Below are 25413 nucleotides of genomic sequence, written 5' to 3'. Positions count from 1 at the left end.
CAGTCTTACATCTGGCATTTTAACATAGCCACTACCATACTATATTAGTTTCAGATGCTTTTTGCTTTTTACTTAATAATATTGCTTTTATGTAAAATCTCTGAGCTCCTCATGATTTTTTATGACTGAGGCTTTTCAAATTTTAATTAACTTTTCTCAGTAATTTTTTTTTCATGTTGACTTCCACATAGCCTATGTTGACCATAATTTAAATGTTAGTGCATTATTAGACTTAAATTTCCCATGAAATCATCCTTCCCTCTCCTAAAAATTTATTTTCCATTTACGTTGCTTTCATTTTTTGATAGTTTTAAATATAGCACTTTGAACATATTTGGGTAGATAGCCTTTTCGTAGGGATAGTGTCCGAGAAGTGGGATTCCTGGTTCATTGTTATGAACTTTTCTGTCTGTGCATTGTCGATTGTGTCTCAAGATATTTTAATCGATTTACACTACCATTAACAGGGTGAATACAAGGTAACTTATTTAGGACTTTTACTTAAGGTTCTTATTAGATATGGTCTTTGTGCAACTAACAGTAATGTGAATGGTTTGTCTTCTGTCAAAATTCCTCAGACTCTGGTCAAAATAATAGATCCAAATGATCTACGACATGACATTGAAAGAAGGAGAAAAGAACGGTTACAGAATGAAGATGAGCACATTTTTCACATAGCTAGTGCTGCAGAGAGGTAATCAGTAGATGAAAAACATCCTATTATCAGGGAGTTTTTGGTTTTAGCATATTTTTCAATTTTTGTGTGTGATGATTTTCATTTTAGTGTAGGGATTTAATCCTTCAAATTCATTTTATATGTTTAAGTGAAATCTTTTAAAATGTTTCAAAGTTATTCAGTGATCATCATATGCTGTTTGATTGAAACAACAAAAATTAAGGGGTAGGTGAGTATTTGAGGTCTTCGTAATTTTAGAAAAGAGTATAACAGCTTTTTGAATATTCGCAGGTGCCAGGACCTGCAAGTTTATGGACTGTTTGATTCAACCTCACTGAAACTGACACATTCTGCCCTTTAGATTCTGGTGCTCTTTGAATATTACAAAATTTCCTGAGATTAATACAGTTCTCTTTTGGAACTTTTCATGGATGTCTGTCCATGAAGCAGAGGTAGGGGTAGTAGAAAATGTGGAGGAGACAGGAGTTGGAATCCCACCTCTGCCATTTTATAAGCTGTTTGCTCATGGGCAAACTGGCTTAGTTTCTAGAGCCTTTTCCTCTATAAAATGAGATGAACTAATTTATGATGTAGACAGTTTAGACATATTAAATGAGCTGGCACATGCAAAGTACTTATGCCATGCATGGCAAATTGATTATCAGTAGATCCTTGTTTTTCTTTCCCAATTCTGTACTTCTTTTAGGGGCTCTGAGTATTTTAGATTGGCCCCAGTTTATCACTAGTTTTAAAAACTATGTGGGATTCATGGCAACTCTGGGGCCCCATATAATTATGAGGTATAATGGAATAAGACAACATTTATACTTCACCCAAGGATCTTCAGGCTATTTAGATCTCTCAGAAAGTAGGAATATATGAACAGGAAGGGCCAGTGTTAATTCTCTTTCCATATCCCTTAGTATCAAATTACTAAGATAACTGACTAGCCTTTTAAGTCAAGTCTGTGGCTAACTAGGTCTTAGTCAAAATACATGGAGCTTGTTTAAAACTGGACTTGATGCTGACAGCAAGTTTGGAACTCATTAAAAGATAGCTATTTGTTGAGGCATATAAAACAACTGAAAGTGGTTAGAATCTCATCCTTTGGTGGGTGAAAGTCTCTAGTTTCCCAATATGACACAGCATGACTGCTCTTTAGCGACATAAGCTCTCTCTCATGCTTTTCTTAACTCAGCAAGTGTAAGAAACTCAGTGTGCCAAGAAAGAGGATTTTTAAACCAGATTTAAAATAATCAGCACTTTATAAAAACCATGTAATATGTAATGCTTTAGAATATATCTTCACCCTTTGAGATGAAAAAGTGCTTGAGCCCTGGAGTTGCACCTGAGTTCAACATCCAGCTCTGTAGACACCTAGCTACGTGACTGATCTTAGGCAAGTTATTTAATTTTCATTTCCTCATACATCAAATACAGATGAGAATTATACTTAGCTCTCGGTGGTGGTGAAGATTAACTAAAGTGACAGGTGTGAGGTACAGAGTAGCTGGTCAGCATTAAATATTATTAATATTTGCTTTGAGGATGGTGTGTAGTGTGCAAAGATAACATTCTGTACAGTGTCTTTTGCTAGGTGTGTTGAACTGTTTTATTTGTATTGGATAGCTGGTGTGGCATAGTGGAGCCATGTGGATTTTTTTTCTTTTAGCCATGTGGATTTTTTAAATTGAAATATTACTGGCTGTAAAATTCATCCTTTGAAAGTGGACAATTTAGTAGTTTCTAGAATATTCACAAAGTTGCGCAGTTGTCACCACTGTCTAATTCCAGAGCATTTTCACTACTCCACAAGAATCCCTGTAACCATTAGTTGTCATGCCCTCTTTCTCCATTCCCTCAGCCTCTGGCAACCACTAACCTACTTTCCATCTCTGTGGATTTTCCTATTCTGGACATTTCATATAAATGCAGTCATGCAGTATCAGGCCTTTTGTGGCTGACTTCTTTCATTTAGCATATGATTCTCAACATTACTCCATGTTGTAGTGTGAATATTTGTTTTATGGCTGAATAATATTCCATTGTATGGATAACCATATTTTGTTTATCCCCTCACCAGTTGGTGGATATTTGGGTTCTTTACACTTTTTGACTATGGTTAATTATGGTGCTGTGAACATTCATGTGAAAGTTTTTGTGTGGACATATGTTTTCTTTTCTCTTGTGTATATACATAAGATTGGAATTGCTGGGTCCTATGATAATTCGGTGTTAAACTTCTTGATGAACTACCAGACAGTTTTCCACAATGGCTGCCTCATTTTGTATTCCCATTAGCAGTGTATGAAGGTGCCAGTTTCTTCATATCGTCACAAGCACTTGCTATTGCACATCTTTAAAAAAAGATTTAGAAAAAAATTATTTCGAATCTTTATATTTATCCTAATTTGATTTCCTTCTTAAAATAAGAAATAAACTGTTGATTTTATCCTTTTGTCTTAGAAATTCAGTCTATGAAATTGACCTCATTACTATTTTTGCATAAACCTTTTTAGTCAAGTGTTTAGATTTCTGTAGAAATTCAGAAGAAATGAAATATGAAATCATAAATCACAGGATATTGCAGTTTCCCACCTGTGTGATCTTTTCCCCCTCAAACAGTTATATACAAGTTATTTGTGTATGTTTGCCCACCATTGTATCCCCACTGCCTTGAGCTCAATTGAATGAATGTTGACTGAATGAATGAAGACTTTGCAAAGGAGTATATAGGACAGAGGATACCTACATTGTAATATATTTAAGCCTTCTTTTAAGCCTGATTACCTTTTATTCCCTAATACATAAGGTAATCTTTCCTGAGCAAGCCTAATGCTAGGACATTCTCAAAAATTCTGTTCTCTCTTTTTTTCTCACTTCTGACCAATATCTTATCCTAATGTCTCTATGTCTTTTCCTGACCCACTCTTTCTCCCTCTTGTAACCACCATTACTAAGTTCCATACAGTGTTACCAAGTGTTGTGCTATATAGGCATGATGTAGTAGAGATGTAGTGGAGCATAAAGAAGCTTCAAAATAGAATCAGTAGACTTTGAGAGGACATCAGATTGCAGAGACTTTCCTTTTAGCTACACAGTACCCAGAAAACATACAGAGGAAGAAGGTATACACAAGGTCCTTATCCTCGTCAAGCTTACAGTTTAATGGTAGGAGAAAATAAATAAATACATGTCAGTGAGTGATAGGTGAAAATAAGGCACAAGAGAAAGTCTATTAGGACAGAATAATATGTGTAGTGTGTTTTTATTTAGATAGTTATGGAATGCATTTAGGATTTTTTTTAATTGAGCAGAGATGTGAATTAAGTGAGGGAATTCACCATAGGTTTTTTTGGGGGGGATAATATTTTTTAAGAGCAGGAATAGCAAAGGCAAAGACCCTCAGGCAGGATCATGCTAACTCTTATTTAAGGACTAGAAAGCAGACCAGTAAGGTTATAACACAGTGGGAAATGAAGAGAGTAAGTAGGTAAGGCCAGATTGTTGAAGAGCCTTGGAGGACATGATGACTTTGTATTTTACTCTGAGTGAGATTAGGAAATATTTGGGGTTCTAACCCAAGAAGAAATATAATCTCATTTAAATTTTAAAAGATTCACCTTGGTTGCTGGGTAGAGAATGGATTGTAAGAGCAAGAGAAAAATCATTTCTTTCTCATCTAGAAAAAGATTATAGTCAGGAAGTCAGAGCATGGTAGGTAGGGTCAACCTATCAGGAAACCAGCCTCCTCAGATCTTGTTCCTCAGATATCCTCTCCACATGGTATTTTCCTTATGGTCCAGGATGGGTGTTTGTGCCCTACCCATCATGTCCATAGTCTAGTCTTGTCTTTAAAGACTATGGAATTGATACATGCAGCTTCAGCAACATTGGTCAAAATTTAGTCTCATGGCCATACTTAGCTGCAGAGATGCTGGAAAATAGTTTCTTTAATTTGGACACTCATTTGCCTGGTCACAAATCAAATATCAAAGGGTTTAAATTTTTTATTTTAAAAAAATTTGGGGGGGGTTTACATTTTTTATTGTGGCAAAATATACATATAATAAATTTACATTTTCACCATTTTTAAATGTACAATGCATTGGCATAAAGTACATTAACAGTGTTGTGCAACCATCCACATTATCCACTTCCAGAATTTTTTCATCTTCCCAAATAGAAACTCTATACCATGTAAAGAGTAACTCTGTATCCTCTTTATTCCCAGCCCCTGATAACCTCTGTCCTTTCTGTCTCTGTGAATTTGCCTGTTCTAGGTAATTCATATATATAATTGTCCTTTTGTGTCTGGCTTATTTCACTTAGAATAATATTTTCATCCATGTTGTATCATATGTCAGAATTCCATTTTTTCTAAAGATTTAGTTATTTATTTATTTATGATTGAGAGAGAGAAAGAGAGAGAGAGAGAGAGGCAGAGACACAGGAGGAAGGAGAAGCAGGCTCCATGCCAGGAGCCCGACGTGGGACTCGATCCCGGGACTCCAGGATCGCGCCCTGGGCCAAAGGCAGACGCCAAACCGCTGAGCCACCCAGGCATCCCCCAGAATTCCATTTTTTTTAAAAAGTCACTCCTTCATAAGGCTGAATAATATTCCATTGTATATACTACATTTATTTGTCCATTTTTCTGTTGATGGACATTCAGTTTGTTTCCGGCTTTTGCCTATTGTATATAATGCTCTTAAAACGTTGGTGGCATCATCTTTTTGATTATAGCCATCCTAGTGGGCATAAAATGTTATCTCATTGTGGTTTTGATTTGCATTTCCATAATGGCTAATGATGTTGAACATCTTTTCATGTGCCTTTTGTGTGTCTTCTTTGGAGAAATGCCTATTCAAATCCTTTGCCCATATTTTAAATTGGATTATTATATTTTTTTGAGATGTAAAGAATTCTTTATATATTGGACATTACTCCATTATCAGATATATGCTTTGCAAAGAGGATTTTTAAAAGTCCATTGTTTTATTTATAAAAGTAATAGTATATGCTAATGGCAAACATTTGGAAGTATACAATAAAGTATAAAAATATAAGGCATTCTTAATTTCATGAATCAGAGATGACCACTGTTAATCATTAATACATTTCCTGTCATTTATTTTTTCTGGGCATATATGTAGTATATTTTAAATAATTAAAATTATCCTTGGGGCACCGGCTGGCTCAGTCAGTAGAGCACATGACTCTTGGTCTCAGGGTTGTGTTCCAGCCCCACGTTGGGTATAGAGATTACTTAAAAATTTTTTAAATCTTTTTTTTTAAAGTAGGTTCCATGCCCAATGTGGGGCTCAAGCTCATGACCCCAAGATCAAGAGTCAGTTGCTCTACCAGCTGAGCCAGCCAGGCACCCCCCCAAAAAAAGCCTTAGAATAAGTTATCCTCCAAATACAGCTTTGCACCCTACTCTTTTGACTTACTATCATATCATGAGCATTTTGACAGAACATGAGAGTTTTTAACATTTCATAATACTCTGAGTAGCTATTCCATGTCAGGTTTTGGGATCAAAGCTGGGACCACAAAATAAACCACCTACAGTGCCTCCTATAAAGGGATCACAACTTGCTGGGTAAAACAGGCAGGTGCACCAATAATAAACAGGAGTGATATGTGTGAAGACCCCCCCAAGTGCTTATTTGCTTGTAGCAGGGGTATCTAGTCTACCTCAGAGGGCTCTGGAAAAGTCTTCCTGGAACAGTGCAGATGGAGCTAAATCTTGAAGTTGATCTAAGTGGAAGGAAATCACAACAGAAGGGATTGCTTATACAAACTCATGGAAACAGGAGAGATTTTGTATGTTGGGAACTGCATGTGACTAAATGTTTCCAATGCCCAGTGTGCATGTTGGGGAGATTGGAACAAAGTGACAGGTGAGATAGGAAGAGCCTTGTAGGTCATGATGAGGAGTGTGGATTTTATCCTGATGTCAGTGGGGGACCCATGGAAGGGATTGAGGCAGGGCTGAGGTAGTGAGCAGTTTGTTCACCACAGAGCAGGAAGGTTCTGAGGAACACTGTGGGGAGATATGGGGATGTGGCAGGGAGAGGACTGCTCGAGGGCTATGAAAATGAGGCCCCAATGTCAGAAGAGAAGCCCAAGGAAGGACCTTCCCTCCCAAGTCCGGCTGCCTGAGAAGAGGCCATAGTGGCCTCTAGACATTGTGATGACGGGAGAGGGGAGCTGTCCTTTGTTCCTGTGGCCCAGAAGCAGCAGAGGTCTCAGCTCTGCCAGTGAGGGGACCTGAGCCAGTCACACTCTTTGTGTCTGGTGCTTTCCTTAATAGGAGTCTGTCAGCAAGGGGAATCCAGTGCTGCCAAAGTCTCAAGAGCAGTAATTATTTTCCCTCAGAAAACACACATTCTACATATGGTTTCGGGGGTTACAACCCCCAGGAAAACCATCCTGGAACCCCAGATTAAGAGCCCTGGTCCAAAGAATGCTGTTTCCCCCTATTGCTAACTTTCAACTTAGCTAAATAATGTTTGTTGAAAAATAAGGGTTTTAGCCTTGATAACTATCATTTCATTTGTAATTTTAGTAGTGGTAGATCTTTTGAGGTTTGTTGCTGTTATTGTTGATGTTGTTGTTGTTTTTACTATTGTGCTGCTTTAATTGTCTCTGAAGGGGGCAATTTGACTTCTCTTTTTTATTTGTTGGGTAAGGTAAACTAATAAAATATTCTTATTTTCTTGCTTTCATTTTATTAGGGATGATCAGCATTCCAGCTTTTCGCGGTTGAAGAATACTAATGTTGATGAATTCCAAAAACCTACAGGTTTTATAAAATCAAATTTTAGAAAATTTATTCAGAAACCTCCTATGGTAAGATTAGAGTTCCAAATTTTTCATTTTTGTACACTCCATTCTCTTCACACATACATATAGAGATCACCAGTATTTTTCTAACGGTTCATTAAGTACATGTTATGCTTCTGCTATTCAGTGTTAATATTCTGTTGAGTCTTATACTTACTATGATAGAGAAAATAGTAATCTCTGATCTAGTAGGATTTTATTTCATTTATTGTAGTACTAACTTTTTAAAGATTTTTTAAAAAGATTTTATTTATTTATTCATGAGAGACACAGAGAGAGAGAGAGAGAGAGAGAGAGGCAGAGACATAGGTAGAGGGAGAAGCAGTCTGAGCCTTCAGCCCAGGGTGTGATCCTGGAGACCCAGGATCGGAGTCCCACGTCGGGTTCCCTGCATGGAACCTGCTTCTCCCTCTGCCTGTGTCTCTGCCTCTCTACCTGCCTCTCTCTCTCTCTCTCTCTCTCTCTCTCTCATGAATAAATAAATAAAATCTTTTAAAAGATTAAAATTAAAAAAAAATTAAAATTAAAAAAATAGAAGGTGGGCCTCACTGGGAGCCTGGTCAGAAGCTGTCTGGTACGGTCCTCCCGCTGAGCCCTAGTGATTCATATCCCTTCACTTGCAGAATACACCCCTCCTTACCGTGGTCCCCCAAAGTCTCTTCTCATTACATATATCTTTGTGCACTTATTCAAATTTATAGACTTAGTATAAATTCAAGATGACTGCTATGAAAAGGTTTTATAGCATACTGCTCAGGGCACATGCTGCTTCTATAACAGCTGGCTCCAAGACAAACACTGAATACAATTTTCACATTTTGTCTTTTTTTGTAAAAGTGAAAACCCTCTTTGGATTACCCTCAGTTAATGTAAACTGGTATTAATGTAGATCTTTCATAAACTGCATTTGGCATAGTGTGAACTATATTTACCTTCAGTAAACTGGTACTATGCCTTTTTTTTTAACTTGGGGAGAGAGATAAAGGTGTGATAGAAGAAGATTTGTGAGAAAGTACAGCAAATAGAATAGCAAATGGAATGAATAGGTTATAAGACTTGATTTTGGAAAAAAGAAACTTCAGGATGGGCCCCATCTTTTCTGTTCCCATTAAAGGATTCTGGTTCTTTGTAGTTGCAGTCTTAATACTCTGACTTTTGATACTTATCATGGCAGGAGCATCACCTCAAATCAGTTAGCTGAGTCAGCAAAACCTGCCTCCTACAGTGTTGAGAATTTTCTTCTTAGACAATGGGAACCCTTTAGCAACTCCACATAATAATGGGTTTGGTTCTCTTCTGGATGCCTGAATAAATACTAAATGTATAGTCCATTTTCTAAAAGTCATGCATTGTGTTATACATTGTGTAGTATTTTTTTATACTTCTCACATTCATGAATTAAAGTAGCCCCTCACAAACTAGTATGGGTTCCATGGAGGAAGACATATGTATGTTCCTGCAGCTAAAATACATGCTACATGTTTTGTGTTCTTAATCCTATACATTTAAAATGTGCGTTTTTAATTTTTTTAATTTTTAATTTTTTTATTGAAGTGTAGTTGACAAACTATATTACATTAGTTTCAGGTATATAACACAGTGTTCAATGAATCTTTGTGTTATGTTCATCACAAGTGTAGCTGCTGTCTGTCACCACACAACATTATTACAATACCATTTACAATATTCTGTATGCTGTACCTTTCCTCTCTGTGACTTATTCATTCCACAACTGGAAGCCTATATCTCACACTTCTTTCACCCATTTTGCCCATATCCTCACCCCTTCTCCTTCAGCAACTATCAGTTTGTTCTCTATCAGTCTTTTTCTGCTGTTTATTCATTCTTTTTGTTTTTCATATTCCACACGTAAGTGAAATCATACAGTATTTGCCTTTCTCTGACATTTCATTTATCATGATACCCTCTAGGTCCATCCATGTTGTCACAAATGGCAAGATCCCATTCTTTTTTTATGGCCAAGTAATATTCTACTGTATATATGTATCATATTTCTTTAACCATTCATCTATTGATGGATGCTTAGGTTCCTCCCATATCATGGCTATTGTAAATAATGCTGCTATAAGCTGGAGTGCACATATCTTTTTAAATTAGCATTTACATTTTCTTTGGGTAAATGCCCAGTAGTAGAATTGCTAGATTGTGTGGTAATTCTATTTTTAATTTTTTGAGGGATCTCCATACTGTTTTACAGGGGCTGCACCAATTTACATTCCCACTAAGAGTGCATGAGGATTCCTTTTTCTCCACATCTTTGTCGCTTATTTCTCCACGCTTATTTCTTGGGTCTTTTATTCTAGCCATTTTGACAGGTGTGAGGTGGTATCTCATTGTGGTGTTGATTTGCATTTCCCCGATGATGAATGATAATGAGCATCTTTTCATGTGTCTGTTGGCCATCTGTACATCTTTGGAAAAATGTCCATCTAAGTCCTCTGCCCAAAACTTGTATTTTTAAAATGGTAAGAGGAACTTTAAAAAATAAATTTTAGGGATGTCTGGGTGGCTCAGCAGTTGAGCATCTGCCTTTGGCTCAGGGCGTGATCCTGGATTCCCAGGATCGAGTTCCACTTCGGGCTCCCTACATGGAGCCCTCTTCTCCCTCTGCCTGTGTCTCTGCCTCTCTTTCTCTGTGTCTCTCATGAATAAATAAATAAAAATCTTTTAAAGGGGATCCCTGGGTGGCTCAGCGTTTTAGCGCCTGCCTTCAGCCCAGGGCATGATGCTGGAGTCCCGGGATCAAGTCCTACATCGGGCTCCCTGGATGGAGCCTGCTTCTCCCTCTGCCTGTGTCTCTGCCTCTCTCTCTCTCTCTCTCTCTCTCTCTCTCTCTGTCTATCATGAATAAATAAATAAAATCTAAAAAAAGAAATCTTTTAAAAAATAAACTATAAAGTATATTAACCCATACCAATACTTTTTTCATGCAGAATTATACTACGCAGAGAAAAGATGACACTACTCACAAACCTTTTGGAGTTGAGGGAAGATGTCAAAACACAACAGGCTTTAGAGGACGTTTTAAGGTACTGGGTGTTATTTTCCATCTAATTCTAGCTTTGGGTTTATGCTTTGAACATAATGTTCTAAGTGTTAGTAAATTAAAAGTTGCTTTTGTGATATTTCAAATAGTAGCCATAAACTAATATTTCTGGACATAAATTTGTAGTTAACTGTAATCAGTTTAATGACAACCCCTTTCCTCAGGACTTGAGTTTCAAATATTTTTTTAACCAATAGAACCCATTTTCAAAGATTATATGGAAAACACAAATATATAAAACAGATGCACATGGGATGGCTCTAGGTGAGGAGGCAGACAAGGTCCTCGACCTTCCCTTTAAGCCTACCCCTTCACCTCTAAGATGTAAATGCATAGCTTTGTAGTTTCCAGGGTCTACAGACTGAAAAATCCTGCACATAGGTGTATAGCCCTCAGAGTCCTTCTGCATCAACTGAGAAAGATTCTGGTCTAGTAAACTTTGTTAAAGCCTGTTTCATCACATTCTAATTATTTGTACAGCTATGTCTGATGTAAGTGATTAGTTATTCAGAACACCTCATCCCACAGACATATGGAATAAGAATTACAGTGTGTGAAGTACTATATTTCTCTCTCCTTGTTCTCAAAAGTTGACATACTTTTTGGAGTGTCTGGGTGGCTCAGTCAGTTAAGCATCTGACTTTGGCTCAGGTCATGATTGAGGGGTCCTGGGATGAAGCCCCACATTGGGCTCTGTGCTCAGCAGGGAGCTTCTCCCTCTGTCTCTTCCTCTGCCCCTACCTCCAACTTGTGTGCATGCTCTCTCTCAAATAAATAAATAAAATCTTTTTTTTTAAAAAAAAGATGTTGACATATGTTTTAAATCCATTTTGACTGAAGTTCCTTCTTATGATAGGTACTTTATTAATATATTTTTTAAAGATTTTATTTATTTGAGAGAGAGAGAGAGCAAGAGAAAGAGCATGAGCAGGAGGGTGGGGGCTGAGGGAGAAGGAGAAGCAGGCTCCCCCACAGCAGGGAGCCCAATGCAGGGCTCGATTCCAGGACCCTGGGATCACAGCCTGAGCCAAAGGCGGACATTTAACTGACTGAGCCACCCAGGTACCCCACTTTATTAATATTTTTAACTCTACACTATCTCTCCTTTCCCTTGAAAGAAAGGAAAATAATCTAGGGTTTTTTGTGAAGGCAGCAGGCAGGCTAGATAGTTAGCTCATTAGGAGGAAGTTAATATGAGCATAAATGTAGTATAAACTATCCCCAAAGTACAGACTAGGAGGTAGTTAAGTGGTCTTCTTTTAATACCTGGCTTGTTGAGAGGCCTAATTTCTAGATGTCAAAAATTTTTTTCATTTGTCTCAACACAATTTGAAGGCATTGTGTAGATAACGTTTTTTTTTAAAGATTTTATTTATTTATTCATGAGAGACACAGAGAGTCAGAGACATAGGCAGAGGGAGAAGCAGGCTCCCTACAGGGAGCCCAATAGGAGACTCGATCCCAGAACTCCGGGATCATGCCCTGAGCTGAAGGCAGACGCTCAACCACTGAGCCACCCAGGCTGCCCAGAAATACACGATTCTTAATAATAAAATCAGGGAAGAAATAATCCTTTCTAAGAAAAGGAGCTATTTCATTAAAATTTGCTTTGTGGGCAGCCCGGGTGGCTCAGCGGTTTAGCACGTGTCTTCAGCTTCAGGGCAGATCCTGGAGACCCGGGATCGAGTCCCACGTCGGGCTCCCTGAGTGGAGCCTGCTCCTACCTCTGCCTGTGTCTCTGCCTCACTCTTTCTCTCTCTCTCTGTCTCTCAAGAATAAATAAATAAAATCTTAAAAAAAATAAATAAAATTTGTTTTGTAATGGACTAATTCAAAGCAAGATAGTAATCACTTTATTAGATATGTAAAAATGATCAGTATAAATTTCAAAATTAGCTCTTGATATGTCAAGTTTGCATGGATAGTTTTAATAGAACTATAGTGTCTCATTATAATTCTGTTTTACCTGAATTTTTTGTGGCCTTAAGAAAGTAACTGGAAAATATGCCTGGCATAAATGCTTTTTTAAATAAAGTAATGTGCTTCATTATACATGACATACTCATTTGTTAAATAATTGTGGAAAGAGGAATATACTTCGTTTTTATTTTTTTTAAAGATTTTGTCTATTTATTTGAGAGAGAGAGTGTGTGTGACACATGAGCAGGGGGAAGAGGGAGAGGGAGAAGCAGACTCTCTGCTGAGCAGGGAGCCTGACATGGGGCTCAATGCCAGGACCCTGAGATCATGACCTGAGCTGAAGGCAGATGTTCAACTGACTGAGCCAGGCATCCCTGTATAACTTCACTTCATCTTATAATCACTCCATTATAACCTACCATTTGTATATTTCCCACATGGGAATCAAACAAATATTCATTGTCTTTTTATGTCTATTATAATACTAGGCAGTGTGTGGGCCATGAAATGGTCTTTTTCAATGTAAACTCTTGAAAATATTTGCTGTAATGGTATTTTTATAGTAAAGAAAGATTGGCTTGAAGATACTGACAGGAATAGAGTTTTGGAGGGGCACCTGGGTAGTTCAGTCTGTTAAGCATCTGCTTTTGGCTCAGGTCATGGTCTCAGGGTCCTGGGATGGAGCCCCATGTTATGGGGCTCTGTGCTCAGCAGGGAGTCTGCTTGTGTCTGTCCCTCTCCTTCTGCCCCTCCCTCCACTTGTGCTCTCTCTCTCTCTCAAATAAATAAAAAAAAAAATCTTTTTAAAAAATTGCTTTTATGTAATTTTTTTAAAAAATCATTATATGAAATAAACTACAAGGCTCCTTTGAAGAAAACATACTTTATAAGCATCATTAACCTCTTTCCTTTTAATTTATGTAGTGCCTAGAATCAAGGGTGGCTCCGAGTACCAGACATTTTTCCATTTCTTATACTAATAGATTTGGAAGCTGTAGTTTTTACATTTCATTTTTTTTCTTTACAGACCAACTTTAGAGGTGGCAGATTCCAGCCCCATTATAAATCAGGCCTAGTACAGAAGAGTTTATACATTCAGGCTAAATATCAGCGTTTACGATTTGCTGGCCCAAGGGGATTTATCACTAATAAATTCAGACAAAAATTACTGAGGAAAAAAAAGGTTAGTTGCATTATGATCATTTAAAAATGTAGAGTGACTTTTGAACTCCTAAATTATCTATGTTTAATAGATCAGGTGTTTTTTTAATATAATTTTGACGTAGGTTACAATCTAGATCTCATAGATGTTCTTATTGCATGATATTTGAAGAAAAAGTTCAAAGAGTGATGGTAATAGAGTTGTGAATGTTAAAATGCTTTTTGCTGTTATGCCTCAAATACTGTGAATATGTCAGCTATTTGAACTTTTTACTTTGGAATGTCTATTATATGTGCTTGCTTTGGCAGCACATATACTAAAATCGGAATGTCTGTTGTATGATTCATCTTTGAAATGGAAATTCAGGTAAAGACTCTTAACTGATATATTTAGCCCTATACAATGTGAATTATCTAAGTACCAAAAAATATTGAACTGACTGTATAAAAAGGGCACACAATTACAAAATATACTAACTTTTCTTTTCCCCCATTCATGTGTTTTTTATTGTGATTAAAATACATATAACATAAAATTTGCCATTTTATCCATTTTTAAGTATACAATTCAGTGGTAGTAATTACATTCATAATGCTTTGCAACCATCACCACATGTGCTAACTCTTAATAAAAAGTTTCTTGATAATTTGAATTTTGTTCTCTTTTAGTTGTGGATTGATTTCATTTAAATATGTCATATTGGTATTTGAAAATGCAGCATAAATATGATATAAAATTACATTCTACACATTACATTTTAAATGAGAACAGTAGCATTACATCAGTTAAGTGAGGCATGTTTGCCAATTTTCGGACTTATTTTTGTTAATTTGGGGCTATATTTTCTCTGAGAAATATGTGTGTATCCATTGTTGCTATCAAATGGTCCAACTGTGGTTTTCTTAATTTTCTAACCATAAATGTTTCCTTGAATATTCATACTTGTGAAGCCCTTACACTGAGCTTGCTTAGTGATTTTAGTAAAACTTATTTTTCAAAAGATGGACTAGAATGAAATTGACAACTGTTTTTTTAAGTTTTAGAGGTAACGGTATCTTCTGTAACTTCTCTCACCCTGCCCCCTACCCCCCAATTTTAACTGAAGACTTGAGGTGAAGTTTTTAATTTCACCATGTATGTTACTCTTGATGTTATTGATGTTATGAAAGCCATGTCTTCTTTGTAAATATAAATGAACTGGACATGTTTTCCCCTCTTGTCCACCTCCCTGCTGTCAGATTGAGTTGCTGCTTTCCTTCCTGTCTCATGTGGCAAGTTTCCCTGCAGCAGATCTCGGTATATGTCCCCAGTCACAGTTTAGCAGCCTGGCTGTTTGCAGGGAGGCAAGTCATTGATTTCTACTCAAGGCGGAAGGCTGAGGCAAGCCTTATTATCAGTTGCAAGGTTGGATTTCAGGTACTTGTTGTGTTTCTCTTCTGTTGGCTCTGTGTTACCTTCCTTTGACTCCATTTTTACCTCCAGTTTTTAGATAACTGGGGGTTCCTGAGTGCTTGACTGCCTCAGCCTGCAGTTTCTATATGCTCATTGAACTTGTACCATTTAGTCATTCTTTTCTCAGACTTACCATGCCCATTTCTTACTGACCACCCAGTTCTTCCCGACCACTTGACCCCTAGCCTCACTTAATAGCAAATAGAAACCAGACATCAAGCCTTCATCCTAGGATATAAGAAGTATGTCCTAGAAGGGCCCCTGGGCGGCTCAGTTAGTTAAGTGGCCAACTCTTGATTTTGGCTCAGGTCATGATCTCAGGGTCTTGAGCTTAAACATCCACCCCCCCACACTCCCCAGCACCTGTCAGGCTCCATGCTCAATATGGAGTCTGCCTGAGATTCTTTCTCTCCCTCCCCTCGGCTTGTGCTCTCGCGGTTGCGCTCTCTCTCTCTCTCTGTCTCTCAATAAATAAAATCCTTAAAAAAAAAGGGTGTGTCCTAGAGGGAGCCACAAGCTGCTATGAGTCTTCAGCTTAGGGCATTGGCTTTTGTATCATCATTCAAAATGTAGCCATTACAGTTAAGGTCCAGTGCAGCTCATAGCCTGCCCTCCTTTTGCCTTTCGCTACCATCTTGAGTGCTTTAGAAGTATTCCCAACACACTGCACTTTTTAACAAACGGTGTCTTCTACATTTTTTCTTAGGCCTACCCTTCTGGATGCTACTTCATATGTCTTTGTATTGTAACTACATTGACAGGGGCCTTTCCATTCTGGCTACTGTCAGTGCCTACAAGCAAAGCATAAGTAGGCTTTTTATACATTTGTGTTTGAACAAGGCCCAGCTCTACAAGTATGACATGAAATTAGGGACATACCCTGGTAGTAGCTCCCTACTTAACAGTTGAGCTCCACACACCTCAACCTTTAGAGAAAGAAATGAGGCATTGCAGTTCTTTGTTTTTGCCAACATCTGAGGTAAGGTACTTAAGGCTTACCTGGCCTTTGGACTGTCCCAGTAGTAATGTGCTACTCTGAAACCCCATTCCATTGTATAAACTGATGACTTAGATCTATTACTTCATCTCACCTCATCCTCATCCTTTATGTCCTAAAGAAAAGAGATGCAGGCTTGGAGCCTTTGGTTTTTTCTAGTGTTGCTTACTTCCTCTTTCCCTTAGATTAGGGACACTTGTGCTCATATTGACTTACTGAATATGAGGTACCATTTATATCACTTTTCATCTCAAGCTTCTATATTGGAGGGAACTTGGAAGGTGCTGTCCTGGAGAGAAACCATAGTCTGGGCAGTATCTGTGCACTGCTTTGACTTTTTGCCCTAGTAGGGAGTTCATTCTTTTTATTGTTATTAGATCACCACCTAGATTAATTAAAGATACATGACCAATTAGTTAATCTAGGTGTCCTGAACCTGCTTGAGCTTGAAATTAGATATGAACCTACACATTCATACATGTCTCATAGTCCAGGAAAGCTTAGATTGATCTTGTCTGGACTGCTCACTCCCCAACCATGTTGAAATGACTGGCTGATCATTTATGGCTTGAAAGTCTTGTGATGCTCATCTGTAGTATGATCTGGATACTGTGCCATCAAACATGTGCTTCCTCTCTCCGACACCAAACGGTCTCAGAGAGGAGTGGGGGAAATCCTAGATGTGGTCCTAATAGGTCTTCTTGTCCCACTTAACAAGAGTGGTTTTGGCTCCCCAAGTGCCTACAAAGTATCAAGATTCCCAAGAAGTATTAAGTACAGAACTGAAATTCTTCCTCCTAATTTATCCGGTGCTTCTCATTATTAATCCCTTTCTTGGGGATCCCTGGGTGGCGCAGCGGTTTGGCGCCTGCCTTTGGCCCAGGGCGCGATCCTGGAGACCCGGGATCGAGTCCCACGTCGGGCTCCCGGTGCATGGAGCCTGCTTCTCCCTCTGCCTGTGTCTCTGCCTCTCTCTCTCTCTGTGTATGACTATCATAAATAAATAAAATTTTTAAAAAATCCCTTTCTGACACCCAGATTCCCTTTTACTGTGTCACCTTTCTCTTGAATTCTGTGCTTGGGCTAGAAGATGAGGGGGGTGGGAGGAATGTCTGTTACCACCTGGAATAAGGCTAGTCTTTTATTCACATTCACAAGTGATCCCCTTAAATATCCTCTGCTCATTACAAAATTTTCAGAAACTCTTGAGGGTCTGAATATGCACCACAGTAGGACAAAGAATGCAGTAGAAATTCATGAAGCCACCTCTGAGAACATTGCCTCTAAAACAAATCATAGCAGTTGTGTGTTCAGTCAGGGAGACCTAGAGTTCCTTAGCATCATAGATTTTCTAGCGGTTCGCAAGGTACCTGTCAGTGAGGTGCCTACCAGAGCCCTTCCCATGGATACAAAGGGGAAAAAGGAGAGAGCGCAATGACACTGCAAGAAGGAAGTTAAAGACTGGGATCTATGGCCATTGGGGTTGAAAAAACCCTTGAAAGTTCTAGAGTATAAAGATAGAATGGGAAGCAAGATCAGGTGACTCAACAGGAATCTGTTACACACCTGCTATGTCCCTGGAGCTGAAGTGTGCCAGGGTGGTATCATCACCTTCAGACAGTTGTGACTTCTGGAGCTTCCAGTTTCATTATCTATCTCTCTGACTTCTTTGTCTTGTTTGGTGGTTTCTCTCCTTCCATGAAGCCTTTAAAAAATACAAGCATTCTCTAGCATTATATTCTTTCTTCTCTTTATTTCTTCTACTTGCCTTGATTGCCCTCACGTCTTCCCAATGTTCTAGCCATTACCTCTGGTGATGTCTTTAGCTCTGACTATTCTCCAGAGCTTCACATTTCCAGCTGCCTCCAAGATACCCTCATACCCTGAAGGCACCTCAAATTCAGCATGTCCAAAATCAGACTTTCATTGGTACAAACTATAGCATGTGTGACCTTTAAAAACACGATGCTGAGTGACAGGAATCAGTCAAAAAAGATCACATATTGTATAATTCCATCTATACGAAATACTCAGAATAAATGAAGCCATAGAGACAGAAAGTAGATTTGCAGTAGCCAGAGACTGGGGGGTTAGGGGAGAATAGGGGTGTGTGTGCCTGCTAACAAGTATGGGGATTCTTTGTGGCTAGGAAAATACTCTAAAACTAATTGTAGTGTCTGATGGTTGCACACCTCTGTGAATATACTAAAAAACTATTGAATTGTGTGCTTTAAATGGGTGACCTGTATGGTGTGTGAATTAGATCTCATTAACACTGTTAAAAATAAAATCAAACCCACTCTTCTCCCCAGGCCACTGGTTTCTCCTTGCAGCTAGCCAGACAGCTAGAAAATTTTCCTACTAATCCTCCTAGTTCTCCTTCCAACTTTAGCCAGTGCAAGTCTTTCTCTCACTCACCCATTATTTCATTCATCTCATTCCTTTTAATGGCTGTATATTATTCCATTCTATGTTTAACATACCCTGAAATTTTGAAAAATTATGCATACTTGCATACTTTTAGGTCAGTATCTAGTAGTTTTTGTCATAAGTTTAAATTGTCATAAGGGGTATAATTTCTGGCATATAAAAACTTGAGAGTCTTAACTAAAACTGTTACATTATTCTTTGGAAGCTCTTCAATGGAACCTGCACACCACAGAAATTTGATGATAACACCATTCATTTTCTAAAATATGCAAACAACCTCTTTTAATGTATTTTGTGTCATTCCCTTGTCTTTGCCTTGAATTTGGATATTATTCTATTTACCTCATAGATTTTTATCTATGTCAATATATGTCAAAGTTGACATGTATTGTAATAGATTCTGTGACTCTTAGATGTTAAATATTTCCTCTGCATTGAGTTAACATTATAGTTGATCAAAGTAGCATAAATATATTACAGGTTTTGTTAAGTATTGACTAGACAAAAGTCGTATTGGAAGTGAATTATTTATTCTTTTCAATTAGTTCATATAGTCACATACAAATGTTACTTACTGCTAATAGAATAATATCGTGTTCTAAGTATCCATTCTATTTTTTCTTTTTATAAATGTAAGTCCTGAGAAACCTTGTCTGTATAACCATGTAGATGAAAATGAAAGGACTTTTTTTGTAGCAATGCTACTTGGTTCTTTGGACTCACTCTGAATTATAGGCCAAAAAATCACTTAGTGATCTGTCATCAAAAACTATTTTGAATGTTCTTTTACTGACAGCTTGATTTTTTCCTTCAATTTTATTAAACAAAAGCAAAGAATCAGAAGCCATGTGGCTTGCAGAAGTATGCTATTTATTACTAGTTGCTAGGGTGGACTCATTTTCATGACACCATCACCAATATCTCCAACTGTCCTGTTTGGGGGATCTTTAGGTAATGCAAAGTAGTAAAATTCAGAATGAGAAGGTGTATCTTTCTCATATGAAATGGGAGGTGAGGCACCAGCCCTAACCAGTTGTGCAGACAGGTTAATTTTGGAAAGTGAACACTGGGAATTTGAAGATCTAGCTATTACTTCTTTCCAAACTCTCTGTCCCCACATGCTCCTTGGAAAGTCTTCATATGTTCCTAATGGTAGGCATACCCCAGTTTGATAATTGCCAACTTACTTAACCAAGCCTCTGTTGATGACTTTGGAATAGCTTACAGGTTTCCTTTATTTTTGGTAGCAGCACTGGGAACACTGACATTTTGGTACCTTGTCATAGTCTTCTTTTTATTCTTTATACTCTGACCGGAAGTACATGAAAGGACCTGTTTACCTATACCCTCACCAGTACTCTATGTTATTATTCTTTATTATTGTCAATCTAATAGCAGAAAATACTTCTCATTTATCTTTCTTTGGTTATTAATGATGTGAGCATATTTTTATGTGTCTGTGAGCCAATTGCATGCCTTCCCTCAATTTCCTTATTTCTGTGCTTTGTCAGCATTTCTTTTGAGGGATAGTACTTTTTCTTATTTATTTGTGAGAGCTCCTGATTTACTGAAGGTGTTAACCTATCATACATTTTGCTGGTATTTATTTTATGTTGGTCTGTTGTTTGTGGTAGCTTTTACAACACAAAACTTGTAAATGTTCAAGTGTCTATTTGAGTTGGTCCAGTAAAGGCTTAGAGATTTCATATCATACTTATCCTTATAAAAATTCCTTATAGTGTTTCCTTTAAGTGGTTTTATGGTTAAATTTTAAAATACATATTCATTCCCTCTAGAATTTATTTTTGTAATACAGTGTGAGTTGGAATCAAAATTTTTTCCCAATGGATCATCAGTATTTTTAAACACCATTTATTGAATAATATGTCTTTTCCCCACTGATTGAAAATGCCACCTTTAGTGTGCACTACATTCTTCTGTATTCCTCATCTGCCTTCGGAATCTTTGAAGCCTCAAATTTGTTTCCTTGCCTGCTGTGATTGCTTATTCTGTCCATTCACTACTGGCACAGTTATTGTCCCAAAACACAGATTGAATCATGTCACTCTTACACAAACCCCTTCCAAGGAGTCTGTTACTTAGAAGAGACTGGACTTTTTTGCCAGCTCCAGCCCTCATAAGCTGCCTTTCTAAGCACAATTCTTCATTCTTCAGGACCCTCTGCTTTTTTGGAGCATAACATACATTTTCATGTATTTGTATCTTTGTTCCTGCTGTTCTCTTACCTGGAAATAGCCTTCTGATTCTCATCGTTTTCTTATTAAACCTTTCCTTTTAAGACCTACTATAAAGCCTTCCCAAAGCTCTTGTTTATTTGGTCTCTGTCTGTTGCTGTTTACCTTCCTGTTTCCCCAAATAGATGATCAGCTCCTTGAAGATAGAGGGTACCTCATTAGTCTTCTTTTTTTTATTAGTCTTCCTATCTTCTCCTTTTTGCCTTTTATATAGTCTGTTTTCAGAAAATGCCTGTTGAATAGAATCAAATCTAACCATATATACACACACGCTCTCACACATCTATTTATAGCTCTAAAAAGTTGGTGAATGGTAGCCATTGTGTCAGCGTCCCCAAGACTAGTCCCAGGTTTGGTGATTTGCTAGGAGAACTCAAAGGACTCAGCATATGGTGGCACTCACAGCTGTGATGTGGTACAGTAGAAAGCTGCACAGAACATCAGCAGAGGGAATTGGCACACAGGCGAAGTCCCAGTGCCAGAGGACACCGGGTGCAAGTTTCCAAGAGTCCCTCTCCTAGTGGAGTCACACAGGATGTGCTTAATTCCCCCAGCAATGAGCTGTGATAACATATGTGAAATGTTCCCAACCAAGAAAGCTCATTAGAGACTCAATGGCCAGAGTTAATCGAGGGCTGGTCACATGAGCTCCCCCTGCCAGTTACATACCCGAATTCCAGACTCTCAGAAGGAAAGCAGGTGTTCAGCATAGACCATATTGTTTGCATAGTTTAGACACTCATCAGTGGTGGGGATCCTCCCCAAATCTAAGTTCCTGGCTGATAGCCAAGGGCCAACCTCGGAAGTAGGCCTTTCAAAGGATAGCAGTCAGGTATGCTATATTAACTCATCGCATAACCCTAGTTTTGAAGAGCTTAATTTCACAGATGGCAAATGTCTAAAGAGAGGAGGAAAAATCAATATGTTAGGAATGGCCAGGGAAAGCATGCTCAGTACCTTGATGTTTACTCTTCTCTTACAGAGGAGGTAAACTGAGTCATGGAGAATAGCAGAGCATAGAAGGGACTACAGCCAAAGATCCATATTTGGTGGCAGAGCGTAGAGAGTTGGGTAAAGATAGCAGTGTGCAGGTTACTGAAGGCCTCACAAACGAGGTAAGGTATCAAAGATACGAGGTATGAGGTAGAACAGCTTGCTAGACTGAAGAGAAAGTATTGCTGAGGATGATTTCTTGGTGAGTGGTGGGTACACAGGGTTCTGGGGAGGAGATGAGGTGCAAGAAGACCCACAAGGGAGCATTGGCAGTGATACCAGGTGTCCACTTAAGAAAACCTAGACCAGCCTGGTGCTCATATACCAAGGTCAGCATCCTGTATAAAGTATGTTTCCAAATAATTGGAAGAATGGAGGGATCGAGCTGAGAGATGGTGTGGAAGAAGCTATGTCAAGGGTGAATGTGATCCAGAATAATTTTATATTTGTAAAATCAAGATATTTTGGTTGAAAAACTTTAAAGAATTATTATAGTCAGAGTTTCCTTTTAAAGTTTTGAATAGGCAACAGATACTTTATTTGGTGGACAAAATATATGGTTTTGTATTATGTGACCAGTGAAGAAATGGGACACAATGAAGTCTACCTCTATTTAAAGGAATGATGTTGACTGTGTGTGTGTGTGTGTGTGTATGTATATATATATATATATGTATTTTGCACATTTCATAATTAACTAAAATAGAATAAGAATTATCTATCAGCACTGCTTTTGTTTGGAATTAAATGTTTCCATACTAATGTAATGACAAAAAATAAATCAACTTTTAAATTTCTTTCAGTTTTAATAATGTAAGATCCTATTAAAAGGTAAGGATATATGTATTAATAAATATCTTTAATGTCCCAGAAAAACATGCCATTTACCATTTTTGCTCTTTTATTAGTTGCATGGTATTCTGTCCAGTTTGTGGTTGGTAATTTAATATTTCGCATAGCATCACAGTATAGAATCCACATTCATTACCCTCTTTAATCACAGTTTTATTGTTGTGAATTCCTTTTCCTTTGTTTACGGAAGACTTACATCTTTTTATGTTGTAGGTAACTATCCGAAAGCAAGAAAGCTTCCCCCCTCCCAGACTCCAATAGCTTTCTCTGCTATCACCCAAGCTAGAAGAGTCCATGTCAATTTAAAATTAAAGATGCCATATGATGTCAAAGATAAAATTCCAGTTTGGGATTGTGTGTATCACATCAGGCTCCGTGTTGAGTTTTAAGAGTCTTGAATTTTTTTTTAATTTTTATTTATTTATGATAGTCACACAGACAGAGAGAGAGAGGCAGAGACATAGGCAGAGGGAGAAGCAGGCTCCATGCACCGGGAGCCCGACATGGGATTCGATCCCAGGTCTCCAGGATCGCGCCCTGGGCCAAAGGCAGGCGCCACCCAGGGTTCCCTTGAATTTTTCTTTTTATGATCCAGTGAAACTCCCCCAAATAGCAAAATGCCTTTTCATCAACTTACTAATAACCAGCGTAGAGTGTCTTATTATTTTCTTTGTCCTACTGACTTAACTATTTAATATCTGCTTTGATGTGTTCTGTTGTTACTTTGCATCTTTGGGGTTCCACATACCTTTGTGGGGGTCTTGGCTGCGAGTAGTACTACATGAATTAAAATAGCTTAAAATTGCAATGTTAAGAGAACTCTAGCTCAGATGTTATAACTGACTCTTCTTTTGAAGTCTGTATTTCTTTTGTTTTCTCTCAATAGGAATATGCAAACATTGCCACAACAATCTAATCTGGAATTATTACAAATGGAAACGACACTACAGGATGATATTTGGGAGCACCTCTTTTTGTCAGGACTTAGAATTGGCACTAAAGCACTAATACTGTAACTTTCTTGATAAAATAACTTTATTTTTCTGTAGTGGAATGCTGCAACTTTTTTACACTTAATTGCTTTTAAATTACAGTATTCAATTTAAAAGTTGTATTAACTGCAGTTTCTTTTGCAAAAAGTTTCAAAAGGGCATTATTTGTTGATGCATTTTTTTCTGAGCATGGTTTCATAGAGAATTTAACTGAGTTATATCTAGATGTTTATATGTTGAAAGTTTTGCTTATGTAATAAAAACAAAAACAAAAATATCTGAATTGTATAGTGTCTGTACATGAAAGAACTTGAAACAGTGGCCTTATGATAAGTAGCAAATTTTATATCAGATTTTTCTTTTTTCTGATGACAGTTTGGCTTATAACTTGAAATTTTCTTAAGTTTCTTAAGATCAAGGCCTATATAATTTATACATTTCATATTATAAGAAGGCACGAGAAAAGGTGCTTCGAAATTTCCATCAGGTAGTTATGAATGCACTGAATTTTTACCAATTGGTTCATTCTGTTTTTTCCACCACTGTTTGCTCTTTCCAATTTCAAAATGCTATTGTGGAAAATATATAAAGATTTTGTAATTTATATTCCATCTTACTTTCCCTCAGGGCAAGCTTGTGCATATCATATTTTTAAAGGCTTTTTAAAAATCTTACAGACAAAATCTCATATTTGGAAATTGTACTTTACTACTACAGCATTATACATTTTGCAAGCACCTGTTATAAAGTGTTTATTTTAAGTTCAATTGTATTGAGTATCTACTAGCATAAGATAAAATTGATGGGATTTTAAATGATATTTTAGGTCCTGGTACCTTATTATCTTTATGTTTTCTTTGTTCTGCATAATAGTATGTATACATTCCCAATTAAAATTTTGTGAAATGTTTATTTGTAATAAAATAAAATACTGTGCTCCTTCTGCTTGAAGAAGTTACTTGCCAGTTTGTGAGAACATTATTTTAATTTCATATGAGAATTACAGCACTGAGTAGGACCTGTTGATATTTAAAATCATTTTTCAGTTACAAAGGCAGAACTTTTAAAGCCAAAATCTGGTAAGAATTTGATTTCTCATGCCTGGATTATGAAAAATCTTACTACAAACATTTAATTTTTTTTTATCTTTGTAAGATAGGGCCGCCTTTCCTTATAGTGGGTCAGTAATAAGTGAGGGGAAGAGTACTTACATTAGAATTGGCTAATAAATTTAGGCAGATGGCCTGTCTTACTGCTGTGTACCATCTCCCTAGGTCAGGTTTTCCAAACATATTTAACATTCCACTTATGGTAAGAAAAGACATGTGTGCAGCAGTATGACAATTTATATTGTGTGAGGTACTCATAACATCTGTCTTAAATTTTAAAAGAATCCCATTTATTCTCATATTCTGGGGGACACTTATGAGCCTTGAACATTTAACCATTTGGTTAACACATTTATTGCACAGATTCTGTGCTAAAATTACAGCAGTGAACAAGAAAACAAGACACATGGAGCCTGCTTTTATGGTCCAAATAGTCCGATAGGGAAACTGGATGGGTTTTTTTATTTTTTTTTAATTTTTATTTATTTATGATAGTCACACACACAGAGAGAGAGGGGCAGAGACACAGGCAGAGGGAGAAGCAGGCTCCATTCACCGGGAGCCCGACGTGGGATTTGATCCCGGGTCTCCAGGATCGCGCCCTGGGCCAAAGGCAGGTGCTAAACCACTGCGCCACCCAGGGATCCCGGGAAACT

The 25413-nt window shown here is 37.6% G+C and overlaps 1 protein-coding gene across 6 annotated transcripts in view; it reads left to right on the top strand.

Moving 5' to 3' along the window:
* The window catches only part of BCLAF3 (BCLAF1 and THRAP3 family member 3), a 59299-nt gene extending 34693 nt beyond the window's left edge, over positions 1-24606 (top strand). For 4 of the 6 annotated variants that reach the window (XM_035711946.2, XM_025438199.3, XM_025438177.3 and 1 more), the window contains 5 exons: positions 579-694; positions 7420-7534; positions 10483-10578; positions 13543-13698; positions 23543-24606. In XM_035711946.2, coding sequence (XP_035567839.1) covers positions 579-694; positions 7420-7534; positions 10483-10578; positions 13543-13698; positions 23543-23572 — 513 coding nt within the window. In that variant the 3' untranslated portion in view covers positions 23573-24606. Of the gene's footprint in view, positions 1-578; positions 695-7419; positions 7535-10482; positions 10579-13542; positions 13699-22607; positions 22636-23542 lie in introns of all 6 variants that reach the window. The other 2 variants (XM_025438187.3, XM_025438202.3) reach the window with 2 other exon arrangements.
* The last annotated feature ends 807 nt before the right edge of the window (positions 24607-25413 follow it).

Source organism: Canis lupus, chromosome X (genome assembly GCF_003254725.2).
Source record: "Canis lupus dingo isolate Sandy chromosome X, ASM325472v2, whole genome shotgun sequence".
In the NCBI taxonomy this organism is placed as follows: domain Eukaryota; kingdom Metazoa; phylum Chordata; class Mammalia; order Carnivora; family Canidae; genus Canis; species Canis lupus.
This window is presented reverse-complemented; position numbering and strand designations above follow the sequence as displayed.